This window comes from Nelusetta ayraudi, unplaced genomic scaffold (assembly GCF_046127955.1).
Source record: "Nelusetta ayraudi isolate G7.1 ecotype Tasmania unplaced genomic scaffold, CSIRO-AGI_Nayr_v1 ptg000084l, whole genome shotgun sequence".
NCBI lineage: Eukaryota > Metazoa > Chordata > Actinopteri > Tetraodontiformes > Monacanthidae > Nelusetta > Nelusetta ayraudi.
The window spans coordinates 8,020,455-8,034,987 of NW_027466134.1; the positions used below are offsets into that span (position 1 = coordinate 8,020,455).

Consider the following 14,533-nt stretch of genomic DNA (forward strand, 5'->3'; position numbering starts at 1 on the left):
ACAACGCCTGATAGTGAACAATCTCCAAGTGTATAACTGCGCTATAATTGAGGGTAAAAAAAAAAAAAAAAACAACAGCAAAAAAGTGCGCCAGCTGATATTTTTAGTCGCTGATCTTTTTTGTTTTTGACAAATGCAAGACAAACAGCTTCGCTTTAGCTGTCAGGCAGTGACAGCGAGATTTGATTGATACTCTCGCAACTTTCGAATGCCGTCAAGTGTCGCGTTTCCCCATGTGACTCCGTTGCCTTTTTTCTCTGTCTCTCTCTCTCTCTCTCTCTCTCTCTCTCTGTCTCTCTCCCTCTCCCTCTCTCTGTCTCTCTAACCCTCGCCAGGTGGAGCTGCATCTGAAGCCCATCCAGTCGATGCTGCGCCACCACAAGCCGCTGGTGTTCGTGCTCAACTCCCCCCAGCCGCTGCTGTGGAGGATCAAGACGGAGAACCTGGCCCCGGGCGTGGGCCATACCTTTCATGTGAGTCCAGCGTCGCAAAGCAAAGCCACCAAGAAATCCCATTTCCTAAAACTTTGCCTGTTCATTTCCTCGCCAGCCCGAGCGCAGCGTCGCTTGCAGTAGCCGACCTCTCTGAGAAATATTTCAAGTGATATAAATGTGCGAAGGGAGACCTTTTTTTTCTCTTTTTTTCTTCTTGCACTCGGCAAGGGGGTTTCCCATGGTTTGATCTTTAACACGTGCACGGTCACAGCGGCGCTGGTGAGCGTGCAGGCAGTTATCCCGCTGTAGGCGGCGTAATAAGCAAAAGTGTTTTTTTAATTTGTGATGATTAATATATATATATATACACACACACACACACACACACACACACACACACACACACACACACACACACACATATGAAGGCTCCTTAATTAATACCAAATGACTCAGTTTCTACCTCCCCCTCAGTGCAAAATGTGCTTTATCAGCCCAGCACCGCCCACCCACCCAAGTCCTGTTGACAAATTGGCAGCTGTCCAGATCTGACAGGGCGTGCCTGTGTACCACAAGAAAAAAAAACAAAAACCCTCTAACAAGTGGGAATGTTTGGGAGCGAATATGAGACCGCTTGAGCTCCGCCGAGCGTGCAGTCGACTGCCCGCCGGCTGATCTGAGCTGAAGTAGTCATTATCGTTTCTCCTTTGCTTTTCCTTACATACATCCAGTGTTGGGTGCAGATATCTTCTCAAGAGCATGGAACAGCCTCAGTATAATGAGGTTGAAAATGTAGGTTTTGCAGTAAAGCTATGGACAATGAAGGGAGGAGTTGCAGTACACACAGCAGCATTATGGGAAACATAGAAAAATGTAAAAACAAATAAAAAACAGACAATCACAGTAAAATGAGCCCCTAAAAAAAGAAAAAAACACAGCTATGGCTGAAGTACAACATATTTTTCTGATAAAACCTCTTTTTCCCCCTCCTTGCCTTAACATATGCCGAAGGATTCTCCCGCATCTCTGGCTTCCCAGAGGTAATAATTTCCGATTGTATGCTAACGCCGTAGCACACTGCGAGGATGCGGTTTCAGGTAGACTGATTCTTTCCATGTGTGGCTCAGTGTTTCCCTGCTTACCTCTCCAGAGCCAAACATCCTGCTGTCAAATCCCCTCGGACACGAAATGAAAAGCAAAAAAAAAAAAACAACAAATATAAAAATGTCAACGTATTGCAGTACCATCGCACACAAATTCAACCCTTTTTTTTAGGGGGTTGGGGGGGTTGGGAGGGGGTTAAATTTATAGCAGCTGGATTACTAATATGTCTTCTAAATGCTGTGAAAGACTGTTAGTCTCACCTGTCAGAACTGTCATACAACAGTTTCTCCTCAGTCTCTTCATGAATCACCAGCTCTGCATTAAGAAATTAATTGCACTTCTGCAAAAAGGCTTGCATGACCGGAGGGGAGTATAAACAAATACATATTCTTTTATTAGTAGTGATGGTTTTAGATTTATCTTTGGAAATGGCACCAGGCTTGATTAAACATGTTGGATGAATAAAAGCAACAGTCTAAAATATTTTCTTTTGCGTGAGTAAAAGCAGGAAAAGAAAGCGTTCCCACGTGAAGACCCTCCCCCGCCCCCGATACGCGGCCCCCATAACTTCTAATTAGCATGTCCTACAGGACCAGAGTTCTCCTGTCACACAGCCGGTGTAGATGGATGTTGGGGCGGAGGGGGGGGGGCAGCGCAGTGCACTCGTGTTTCCCTAAGCTGTCATCGTTGGCGGACATGAGACGGGTGTTTGAGGCGGACAGCGGCGGGTCAGCGTCACAGTAAACGCCTGCAGCCGCCGGCACAGTCGCTGGCAGACGGGGAACAGCTGACAGCCGTCGCTCAGGCCCCCCCCCCCCCTCCCCGGTCCAGGCAGAGCTGCTGGAGAAAGGACGTCCCTGTTCTTTCTTTTCTTCTTTTCTTTTTTTTTTGTTGCTTTCTCCCCCCGAGAACAAAAGGAAGATTTAACACCAAAGCCGCCCTTGTTTTTTTCATTTTGAGGCACACCTCCCCCTACTCCACCCCCTGGACTGAACAAAACCGGCCTATTAACTTTCCAGCTTTGGCTTTTCAGTTTTACACTCACTTGTTCTCGAGTCAGACTGGAGGGGCGGCGGCGATAAAAGAGACGTTGAGGAAGGAGGCGCCGAGCTCGCGTCTGTGACGGACTGCTGGGGCCCCGCTGAATTAGGCTGTTAAGTGTTTTTATGTGTGAGTGACAGCGTTGCATCTGTGAAGGAGGCGGCTCCCAGACTCAATCAAAGTTACTAACCTCCTCACGGGAAGAAGACACAGCCGGCCTGGATGCCTTGGGAAGATACATTCATCTTTGAGACAAGCCATAATGCTCCTGTGTTGTTTGTATTTTCACCCTGGACTCCAGGACAGCCTCTCACAACTCATAATGATAATAATGTGGAGGGGTTGAGTTCGGGCATCTGGACTTGTTCTTGTGATCTTGAAGACGTTTGGCCTCTCATCCAAAAGGGTTCTTCACTTCTGAAATGTGGTTGGAGGGTCCCGGGTATTTAACCACTAGCAGTTGTGGGTGGGGCTCAAGGTATTGATCAACACCCTGCTAATAGGGTACCTTCAGCCTTAGCCTCACCCACAACTCCTGAAGCGAACTGAAGAAGCCTTTTGGATGAGAGGCGAAACGTCTTCACAAGAACAAGTCCAGTTGCCCGAATTCAACCCTTCTACTTTAAGATGAGCTGGATGACTGAGAACCTTCATAGACATAAAGTAATAATGATATAAAGAATACACTGTAGATTTTGTTTAGTAGTAGTGGCTGTTTTTTTTTTTCATCGTTTAGCTCCTTGTTAGTATGGCGTCCGAGGACAGTTGGAGTCTCTGGACAGTTGCAGTGGAGGGAAAGACATTTGTCAGTCGTGGATCCCGGAACTCCGCCTCTCGTTGCAGAACACGAAAAAAACTGAAAAACAAACCATACGTAGCTTGCACCGAGAACCAAACCCTTGGCTGACGGCCATCCGTTATTACGCCGTTCTGAACTGGCTGGAAACGATTCCGAGCCCACCGTCGCTGTTTGTTTTACCTCTAGAGAAATCCAGCAGCCTGGCGATGAAAACGTGGCCCACGGCACGAATCGCAGAATATGCGTCGCTACGGTGACATTAACCATGAACGCGGGGGAAAAAAAAAGCAGCCAAATTTCATTTGGGACGCCTGCGGACGGGACTTGGACTTGGGATTCCCAGCCAGCAGCATTTGAAGGGCGCTGCCTCGACTCTGCGGCCAGATGTATATATTCCTCTTTTTTTTTTTTTACGAGGTGCGGGGGCGAGGACTGCGTTGCATCTCCGCTTGAAAGGCCCCTGATGTGGAACAAATGTTTTCTCCGTGAAACAACGCGGCTCTGTTTTTTTTTTTTTTCTTTTTCTTTCCCCCACTGGCTCGGCCCGCCTGTTGTTTGTTTGCCAGGGTTTTCTACTTCCACTGCTTTATGACACAGTTTTTTTTGTCTTTTCTTTTGCCTAAAAACTCCTCCAGCGCCACAGAGGACACGCAGGATCTCCTCACGTCACTGTGGCCATTAGTGGGAATCGAGGGTAGCCGCCACTTTGGCTTCGGTTTAGGCGGCTCCGGAGTGGCGCTGAGACATGTGGTATTGTTTGTTTTTTATTTCCGCAGGGGACTCACGCACGCACGGTCCGCCGCGGTCGCTCGAACAGATACCGGAACAAATCCAACGCAGACCCGTTTATCGGCCTGATATCCGCAGATTTTCAGACGTCACAGCTCCCCACTTCTCGTCACGATGGCCCCGCGCTCGCGGCGCCTCCCTCGCATCCTTCTGGGAATTTCTCACGCTCTGGGCGTTGCTCTCTCCCCCCCACCCCCCTCGTCAGAATTATCATAATTGATCGCCGACTTTTTGGCTGGTGCTTTCTCTTTTAACTGCACACATGGCTGGAACATGTTGGCGGTTACGGGCAGGAAATATGGTGGCAAGTCCCTCGAAATTAAAGCGCTCATTAGTGGCAGCAGATGTGCTGTTTTGTCACGACAAATAATGAAGAGGACTGTCGTCGAGAGGAGGCCTGAGGAGATTCTGCTGTAACTTTCAACTGGTGTAACTGCGACTCAGTTGTTGAGTAGCAAAATATCTGTATTTGTTTCTCGTGACACACCTGCTCGTTGCAGCTTTAAGGAGGCAGAATAATGATAATTGTGATATGCGGAAAACAAAACAGATGAAAAAAAACACAAAAAAAGAAATCCACTGAACTTTGAAGGTAATGCTGCACAATTCACAACAAGCAGAAGTGTAAGTGTAGGTTTGTGTCAGCAGTGTGTGTCTCCCCGTTTTAACTCTCCCCTTCCTTATTTCTCACTTAACCGGAAAACTTTTCCGCGCTGTGCATCGCAAACTTCCTGCAGCTTCCTCACTCTGACAGACTCTGACACCTTGTTGTCCCTCGCCACTCGCTGCTTCCACACTCGGTAGTGCTGCAGGTGCAGTGCAAAGGATGATGGGTACAGACAGTTCTTACTTCCTAACCCTCTGCTTTGCTTTGCTACAGCTGGAAAAATAAAATGGGAAAAAAAACAAAAAAAAACAGCGACTCTCGCTGGGAGGATGAATCATCATCATCATCATCAAATCCGCATAGGACAATGTAGTTACAAGATATTGCAACATTGAATTCGCCGTCACGTCCCTGTTAAATTTATATCAGCGCAGCCGACAGCCGAGCCTCAGAGCTCTGCGTCCCCACGGCGCTGCGAGTTGCTCACGTCCACATTCCTCTCCGTGCGCAGTCCGCCGGCTGCCAAGCGCGAGGAATTCCTCCTCTTTAGTTGCGGTAATCTCAAGTGTTCTCCTCTCTCAACTTGAAAGCGCGCTACAAGGCCGTTACAGCTAACGGAGGCTGACTTCAGGCGAGGCGTCGGCAGGTAGTCGCGCAGGCGGCTTAGTGAGAGATGAGCTCCGTCTCCCTCCGTCTTCCGCTTCACCGACACCTGAGGAGAATTTCAACATCCGGGTGGTGTTGGGTCTCTGCTGCTGGAGCTGTGCGTTTCTGAAGACGGTCAAATTCAACACTAAAATCCATTCATTCATTCATTCATTCATCTTCCATACCCGCTTATTCCTATTCAGGGTCACGGGGGTCTGCTGGAGCCAATCCCAGCTGTCTTAGGGCGAAGGCAGGGTGACACACTGGACAAGTCGCCAGTTCATCGCAGGGCCACATAGACACAGACCACCATTCACGCTCACATGCACACCTACGGACAATTTAGAATGTTCAATTGACCTGACATGCATGTTTTTGGAGTGTGGGAGGAAGCCGGAGAACCCAGAGAGAACCCACGCAGACACAGGGAGAACATGCAAACTCCACACAGAAAGGTTGTGTCGCCCACTAAAATCCAATGATCTGGAATAAAATGCCTTATTTTATTTTTTTACTTACATGTCCGTCACCTTTGGCTGTTTTTTTTTATCAATCTTTATTTTTTCGTGTCTACAGATGCGATTGTTTTTGTGCAGTACTCTCGCTGACCACAGCTTCGTTCAGGCACATGTTGCAGTTTAGCATCCGAGCAGATGACACTCCGCGTTTAGAGATTATTGGTACCAGCAGCCCAGTAGCAGCTAAACTGGCCTCAGTTTTAATTAGAGTCTCATTAGTTGGTTTAGAAAAATTTCCAATGAATGCAGAACGGGCCTGGTTTTAGAGTGTCTCCAGCCCCGAGCAGGTGCGGCTTTATAAATTTGACACCTCGCCCTCGACAAGCTCACATGTGTGCGCCATTAAGACGTAAATATTTTTTAACAGCATGAGTTATTTGTTTAGTCTGATGGATGATTTTGTGTAGTGCGACCTTGCCTCCATGTGCTGAAGCCGTTATGCAAATATTTATAAGCGCGGCTGCAGGTCAAAAAAAAAAAAAAAAAACCTAGGCCAAGTGGAAAAACTTGCTGTTACAATCATCTAACCATGGCAGAAGAAAAAAATCATCTAAATCTCCAGAGGATGTAGACTGTTGAATGTAGTATTATTTAATCAAGCTGCACATCGTGCCTGCAATTACAGCTGCACGACCCAAGAACGCAGATCAAATACACATGACTTGAGCTGATGCGTCCAGGTGTTTCATCTGCAGCACGGGAAGTATCTGGCCTCGGAAAACGCCTCAGGTCATCTAGTGTTAATCAGTACAGCATCGGCAATTCTGGAGGACCTGATGACTGGAGTGCGTTCAGTCATCAATCATGTCAAAAAAAAAAAGAAAAAGAAATTGCGACCGATAAAGAAACTTTAGTAATAATTGCCAGACAGACTGTCTGATTTAATGACTAGAGAATGTTTGACTGGCATTATTATTTAATATCTGGTCTGCCATTCTCAGTCTGGAGGCTTCATTTGATAGTTACATTTATGACATAATGGCTCCAAATTATTTTTTATTATGTTCTGATTCTTCAGTAACCCTACACCAGCTCAGATCTGTAGTCTAGCTTTTTGTTCTTCCCCGCCTCCGACAGGACAAAAAAAGAAAACAGTGGCTGCTGCTGAATAGCTTATTTCTATTTCTTAAAAGAAGAGAATAAACACTGAAGACAATAATTATTTTAATTACAGTGTATAGTGGCTAGCCGTGTGGCTAATCTAAGGCTATAAGAAATGTGATTGGTGAGCTTGAATGTAATAAATGTAGCAGATATCTGTGTCCAGCATTTGCTTCTCTTTATATAAAAGCTTTCTGTTGTAATATAAAGGGGATGTAGGAAACATTCCGTCTGGCGTTTCAGGCCACCACCTCAAATTGAGACTTAAAGTATTTTGCATTTATTCTGACCAAAAACAACAACAACTGATCTTTGCTGGATCACTGGAGAAGCGAGAAGAAGAAGAAGAAAAAAAAAAAATCACACATTTCCTGATGAGGTGGCGGGAGGGGGCGGGGGGCGGAGGGGAGCGACCTCTCGCCAAAACACAAGTGCACCGCGGCGCCTGATCACCACCAACGTTTCCCTTCGCTGCCAGGAAATCGGCAACGAGACGCCGAGGAAAATCACATCCATCCAACCTGGGTTTGACTCAAAACCCGGGTTTTTGTGCCTGCGGGAGAATATAGGAGCTTATTTTGGTCTGTCAAGTGGGCATGCAAGAGTGGAGGGAGGGAGAGAGAGAGAGAGAGGGAGAGAGTGAGTGAGTGAGAGTTAGTTAAAGCCCTTGGTGGGTGCCTCACTCACTTCCCCGTCTCGGATTCCTGAGGTTTTCGCCGCTCTGCAAGGCCTGGAGCTAATTTGGCTTTCAGGCTCTCTCCCCTCTAATTCTTTGCGACTAATTACAGCCATATTCCCGCAATTAAACTGATAAACTCTGCTGAGCTTGGCAACGTTTTTGCAGCAAACGGGGCAGCCCCTCCTCGACCACTCTTCTCCCCCCCCCCACCCCCACTCTTTCGATTGTGAAAAGTTTTAAAAATAAAAATTCGACAAATTCTTCGACAGAGTCCTGGACCCCCTGGTGATTTAGCGCTCCCGGTGACAGTGCCAGGAACGTCGAAGAGGAACATCCAGGGGTCAGACAGATGTTCCTTATGAGGAGGCTTAAACTGTTAAGTCTGCAAGAAAGAAAAAAAAGAAGAACACGACACCACGAAGGAATAGCTAAACGCTTTTTATCAACAATAATACGAGTGCGATTTCTCGGGACGGGATCGTAATGTCATCACCAAGCAAGCGGTGTTTGCGCATCGCGCTGGGGAGCCAGATGGATGTAATGTTTTAATTGTGCCTGCCAGCAACATCGCAGCTCGTGCATATGGATATGACGGCGAGGGAGGAAGGAAAAACAAGCGCCGACGATAAAGCGAGGTCGGCCGTGGGGACCGAGCGCCGGCGCTCATTTAGTGTTTTCATTTCTTTTCCTTTGGTGGAGTTTTTACAGCACATGCGACTGTTTATCGCTGGGCTGAAATGAAGCGTGCGGCCTGAGCGCCATTAGAACGTCAAAGAGGTGGCCCCGCCCCCCCCCCAACTGGCCTCGGACTCTTTCCCCATCTGAAAAAGAAAAGCAAATCAGCACTTCCTGTCGATTGCAAATCAGCACTTCCTCGACTTTCTGCTGCATTCTCCCTTAATTTGGCCCTTTTTTGGGACCGTCGAGACGCCAAGAGTTTTTGGTATTGATGTTTGAGGTGCAAAGACAAACTTAATGTTAAATAAAAACCCACATCATGTTTACATTTGCCGGTGGCCCCTCCGCTAGGATTTGTGTCTATTCTGTTGGTCTTCCTTGCAATTTGAAACAGACATGCTCCTTATAACACTGTGTAAAATCTGGCCAGACATCCTATTGTAAAGAGATTTGTGCTCTGAAATACATAAAGGGTATTTCTTTTTGAGAAATTATTTAATTTTGTATAAAATGAAAATTTGTATTGTAAAAAAAAACCCAAAAAACCTACAAAATCTCCTTTTGATTCTGTCCAGTTCCGACCAGCTTGTCTTCCCACCGACGGAACGCGTGTTTTCTCTCCCTCCTCAGATTCCTTGATGAGATGTGCAACAATGTTTTCCTTCCGACCCGAGAGAAGCGCGTCTCAGCAGATCTCTTGTCCTCTAACCCCTCTCCGCCTTCCCTCTCCTCCCTCCGCCCTGCAGGTACCGGAGGGCTCGGAGGTCCACTTTCAGCCGGGAAACTTCTCCCTCGCCTGCCAGATCCAGCAGGAAACGCTCCCCCATGGCAACGAGCACCTCCTCAACTGGGCCCAGAAGAAGTACAGGGCAGTCACCTCCTTCTCTGAGCTGATGACTACTCAGGATATCTACATCAAAGTGGGAGAAGGTGTGTACGAAATTCCCAAAATTCCCAACATAGCAGCAGGCCCCGGGGCACGCCTCCCCGTTCCCTTTTAGCTCCCATAACTTCTCGTAGCTTTTGTGTTTTGGGGTGGGGGTGGGGGATGGGGGATGGGGGGGGGCACTGCTGGGGGGGCCCTGCTGGAGTTTTTTTTTTTTTTTTTTTTCTTTACGAGTGCCGCTCGAGGAAAAAGTTTTTTTGGAAGGAGGCAGGAAGGCAGCGGTTCACGCCGTTAAATGGTACAACCCTGAGCCGTAGCAGCCTCAGAAAGTGTGAAGAGGCCCAGAAAAGCAAACAGATTAATAGCGACTCACTCTGGCTGACATTCCCGGTGATCTCAGCCGAGGAACGGGAGACGTCAATTCACGAGGGTTTTGACAGTGTTGGGGGCGGCGGAGGGGGTCACCTCTCTTCACGCATCTCTTTAACAACATGAACCCGACACAAAGCTCACATCCGGAGAGGGGAATAAAAAAGGGAGTGTGAAGAGTGGCGGGCGGTGAGCTCCGTTTCAAATTCTATCGCAGCAGCCACTCCTCCTTGGAGGGGACGCAGGCTGGCCGGTGCCCAGAGTGCCACCACGTTTTACGTCAGGACGGGAGAGCGCGTGCGTCGTCTCCATCTCCTGCTTCATCTGCCCCTCGCCTCGCCGGCCGTGTTTCACGAGCAGCGGGGTTCCCTTACACTCGAACTGAGCCTCCGGTTGGCCAAATAAGGAAGCAGCTCGTGTTCACTTTTCGTCTTCCGACAGAGGGTTTCTGCTACGTTAACAAAAATTGTGCACAGTTGCAAAAAAAAAGAAAAAGAAAGAAAGAAGACACCTCTCAGTGAAAGTGTTTATGAATATTTTTGTCCTGTTTTGGTTGCAAAAAAAAATATTCAATGACTTTGTTTTTCTACATAAAACCGAAAGATAAACAGCTCTAAATAGGAGACAGGTTGCGCCGAGCGAAGCGCTAAACCTCGTCCTGGTGAGGCTGACACACCAGCTGCTGGGATGTTTGATGATGTAAGCAGGGGGAGAGCTGTTCCTCCACTGCAAACAGCTGGGTCAAAGCAAACTCCCGACAATGCCAGGACATTAAGTTCCTCCAAGACACAGGGGGGTGCCGTTTCCTCCAACTGACCTCGTGCCTCGAAGCTGGAAAAACTCTTTGGGAAAGAAAAGCAAAAACACGAGCGTGTTGTCTTCACTTCCAGATCCCGTCTTCTCCGACACCTGCCGCATCGACACCAAGTTCCTGTCTCTCAACTACCTGGGCAGCTACGTGGAGCCTCAGGCCTCCAAGGGCTGCGTCCTGTCCGGGCCCGACAGGGATCGAGAGGTCCACATCGTGGAGCTCCAGGCTCCCAACTCCAGCAGGTGAGCTGGCCGAAGCTGGGAAAGCACGGCGTCATTGGTTTATTTTGGAGGGTGAGACGCTCTAACCCATCTCTGTTGAAGTTTGTTTTGGATGGAGACAGATGTGGGTGGGTTGGGCGGGGAGTGCGCTCTCTCTCAGTGGTGTTCTTTCGAGAGAAATATTTCAGAACTGGGTCTGAGGAGTTCATGTTTTGCGAGATCATTTCCTCTCTCTCTCTCTCTCAGTGGAGTTATTGTTCTGCACAAGCAGAACAGCACCAGGTCCTGCGTCTCCCCCCCGTCCTTATCTGGACTGTCGCACACGTGCCTGCTTTTTCTCTAGGACCGTCTCCACATAGATATATATATATATATATATATATATATATATATATATATATATATATATATATATATATATAATTTTTTTTTAATTGGTCGGCCACAGTGGAGCGGGCACGGTGACACAAAGCAGACCCCTCACGTCACAGTCCCATCGTGGACTCCTGTTTCACGACAGCGGCTTTCGTCTTCCTCTGCAGCGCCTTCCAGGTGGACGTCATTGTGGAGCTGCAGCCTCTGGAGGACGACGCTCTCCTGCACCGCGACGTTGTCCTGCTGCTCAAGTGCGCCAAGTCGGTCAACTGGGTCATCAAGGCGCGCGGCTTGGTGGGCAAGCTGGACGTGGTGGTAGGTATCACGGGGCTGTCTTTAATCTGGTGACATCATCATCATAATCATCACCATCATCATCGTCGTCGTCACCGTCAGCACCTCTGTGTCTTTCCTTCTTCTTGGTCATTTGACTTTTGCACCACTGGCGAAAGATTCTCTTTGATGTTTGGATGGAACCCACTTTTTCAATTTAGCTCTCAGATCATGTGACCCAGAGCCTCCCAGATCCAGCAGCAAATTGTGTTAGCATGACGGATAAGAAACACAACATTTTCCCACTTTCCCCACCCCATTGTCATTCTGCCTCTATCGCACGTTATTACATGTTATTACACGTTATTACACGTTAGACACGCCTCTCAGCGGCGCATTTCCTGCAGGCAGTACAACTCGTGCGTCTCTTCCACTTCCTGTATCTGTTGCTAGGAAGTTGGCGCTCTGCCTCAACTGCGCTAACTGTGATTGGCCGACAACTTAAACAATAGTCGTCGGCCAATCACCAACAACTTGCAGAGGAAATTTCAAACCCTGCTCTCCCAGGCCCCAGTATTTCCCAACGTTTTCGAAACTGTTTTTTGCTGAGTCCAACAATGTGTGGATGTTTGTTCGCCCCTCTGCTCTGCGGCGCTGTACTAACTCCAGTCAGCGTAGTGATGCGGAGGGTTCTGGCCTTCGTCAGCGCCCAGTGTTGATACTGCCGCAGTCGTGACGCTGCACTTACGGAGTGTTTTCACAGCTGCCTGCTCTCTGCCGTACAGTAGGTCACTCAGAGTCAGTGAGTGAGCGCGCCCACTCGCAGAACAGCACAATGTGACTGATTTTGCATGGGTACTGCTTAGCTGCGCATGACCGATAAAATGCCTGTCGCCTTTTTTTAAATTTAATTATTAGTCTATATATTTATTATTTTTTTTTATTAAAAACTGCAGAATTTCGACCTCAGCATTCCTTTGACTGACACAACTCCAGAATCCCTCCTCTTGCAGACGCATTTAGCGCCTATTTTAGAGCACAACATGACACGTACACACAACAGAGGGAGATTATGGTCGATTTTAAGACGTGGCCGCTGAAGCCCCACAACAACAGGGGAAGTTATGCATATGATCCCTCTGACCTGAGTAGCACAGGGTTTTTGGGAAGATTATTACGCAACCGTGTGTGTTTAGCAGGGAGTCAACCAGCTATGTGATGCGATAGCCTCACAAAGCCAAGCTCTCCTTTCTCCGCTCCCCCCACCCCCCTCGGTGTTGCTCAAGAGACTCTCAGCGTTTGGCAAATTGGCTCGTGAGAGGGAGTCCGCCCTCCCCGGCGCAGGGAGGGTACCCGCGGCAGGGCAGGACATGAATTTGTGTAAGAACAAAACTCACTTGTCAATTTTCCAGCCGCTGATAGAGCGGCAACACGCCCATTACCTCATTCCCCCGGGCTCATGATTCACGCCTGACACAGAATGCGCGCAGGACCGTACTTGACGCCGATACCTGAAGAGTAAATCATTGCCGAGGGCGGCCTACTCAAACATGCAGCCTGATTTGTTGTCCCAATTTGTTACCGACTCCTGTTTCTCATGTTGGAACAGGCGTCCGACACCGTCAGCGTCAGCTCGGGATCGGTCGGCTCGGGCTCGGTGCAGGTCACAAAGTCCCCCAGGCAGGACCTCCCCTCTGGCCCCCAGGCCTTGATCAAGTGGGCGGGAGAGCGCGGCTACGGCCCGGTCACGTCCTACACCAGCACCCCTGTGGCCAACCACTTCCACGTTCGAGTCAGAGAGCCAGGTGAGCTACAGGAACAGCCTGCCGTATCTCATATAGAGGTAGAGGAAGTTCAGTTCAGCGTGAGTAATCGAGCTTGAGCGCACAAGATATTTAGGCAGCTTCTCGTTTCCTCTGCCTTCTCGCACGGAGACGATCCTGACGCTCCTTAGTGACTGTATGCCTGTTTTAGTGTTGTAGTCCTGAAGATTGGTCTTGGTCTCCATACCCGTCTCAAGACCACATGCCGTCGTTTTCACTTAAATTATTCCAAGTTCTTTTAATTTTTAAATTTTATGAATTTGATTCTTTTTTTTTTTTTTTTTCAAAATAGCAGGAAAACATTAAAGAAAGTTATTAAAAGATAGCTTGCTGAAAAGAAATGTAGCAGTTCCATTAATGTAGAAGCAGTTCTGTTTAGTTGTGATTTTTTTTGTTGATATATACAGTCTTGGTTCTGTCTTGATCTCGATACCCCTCTAGTCTTGACAATGTCTTAGTCTCGGTGTGTGCGGCCTTGACTCCAACACTGGCCTGTGTAGCCTCACCCTTGAAAACTTGCGTCTCACCCCTCCCACGTGACTTGCAGAGGTGTTGGACCCCCTGGAGAGCATGTTCCCTCCGGAGCTGTCCATCCTCCGCGACTCCGGCCCTCACTCCCGGCCGGGAGCCGCCTCCCGACGCTCCAGCCTGCCCTTCCCCTTCCCTCCGTCCCTCCCCCTGCCCTCCCACCGGGACGATCGGCCGTGGGGGGGCCGGGAGCCCGAGGAGCACCAGCGCGCCCTGAACGTGGGCCTCAGCGTGCAGTGCGAGGAGTCCAGGATGGTGGTCAGCATCAACAAGGAGAGCCTGCAGGTGATTATGGATCATCGATCATCATTATCATCATCATGTGTTACATTGATTTTGGCCCAATGTTTTTGGCATTATTTGAAAGGTTTGCACATCTGAGCTCCACCTCTCTTTCCACTGAATTGGTGTGTCAAAGTTTAGTTGACTTGGAAATAAAAATCAAGTGCGACTCGTCTTACGCCCAAAACACATCAGAAAGATTCCACACGTCTGGACCAATCAGAGGGGCCGGCTGGATGTTTATCGTTGCCGACACAAACCGCTGTGTTATCCTGTGGGTTCGTGTGTGTGTGTGATCACTTTTAGTTTGTTACATACACAATTACAGATTTGAGGGTTTTTTGTTTTTTCTTTCCGCGTAATCACGTTTCCCACAAGTTTAAAACATGCTCACGTATCAAACGTTTGGCACCTGAACACGGCTGCAGCGCTGTGCTCGCCACATCACAGGGTGAAAACTGTCATCATTTGGAGAAACCGGAGCTCGACCTCCGTCAACATGGTGTCGGCCTCGCACAAGTACTTTTTCCTGCTTTGCGGATCGGGAAAACAGCTCCTTGCCCTCTC

General features: G+C 48.5%; 1 protein-coding gene across 1 annotated transcript in view; it reads left to right on the forward strand.

The window, feature by feature from the left end:
* Positions 1–14,533, forward strand: part of tgfbr3 (transforming growth factor, beta receptor III) — a 57,208-nt gene that overhangs the window by 27,036 nt on the left and 15,639 nt on the right. Inside the window, exons 4-9 of the mRNA XM_076045112.1 lie at positions 336–473; positions 9,145–9,328; positions 10,544–10,706; positions 11,228–11,375; positions 12,943–13,138; positions 13,704–13,969. Coding sequence (XP_075901227.1) covers positions 336–473; positions 9,145–9,328; positions 10,544–10,706; positions 11,228–11,375; positions 12,943–13,138; positions 13,704–13,969 — 1,095 coding nt within the window. The remainder of the gene's footprint in view (positions 1–335; positions 474–9,144; positions 9,329–10,543; positions 10,707–11,227; positions 11,376–12,942; positions 13,139–13,703; positions 13,970–14,533) is intronic.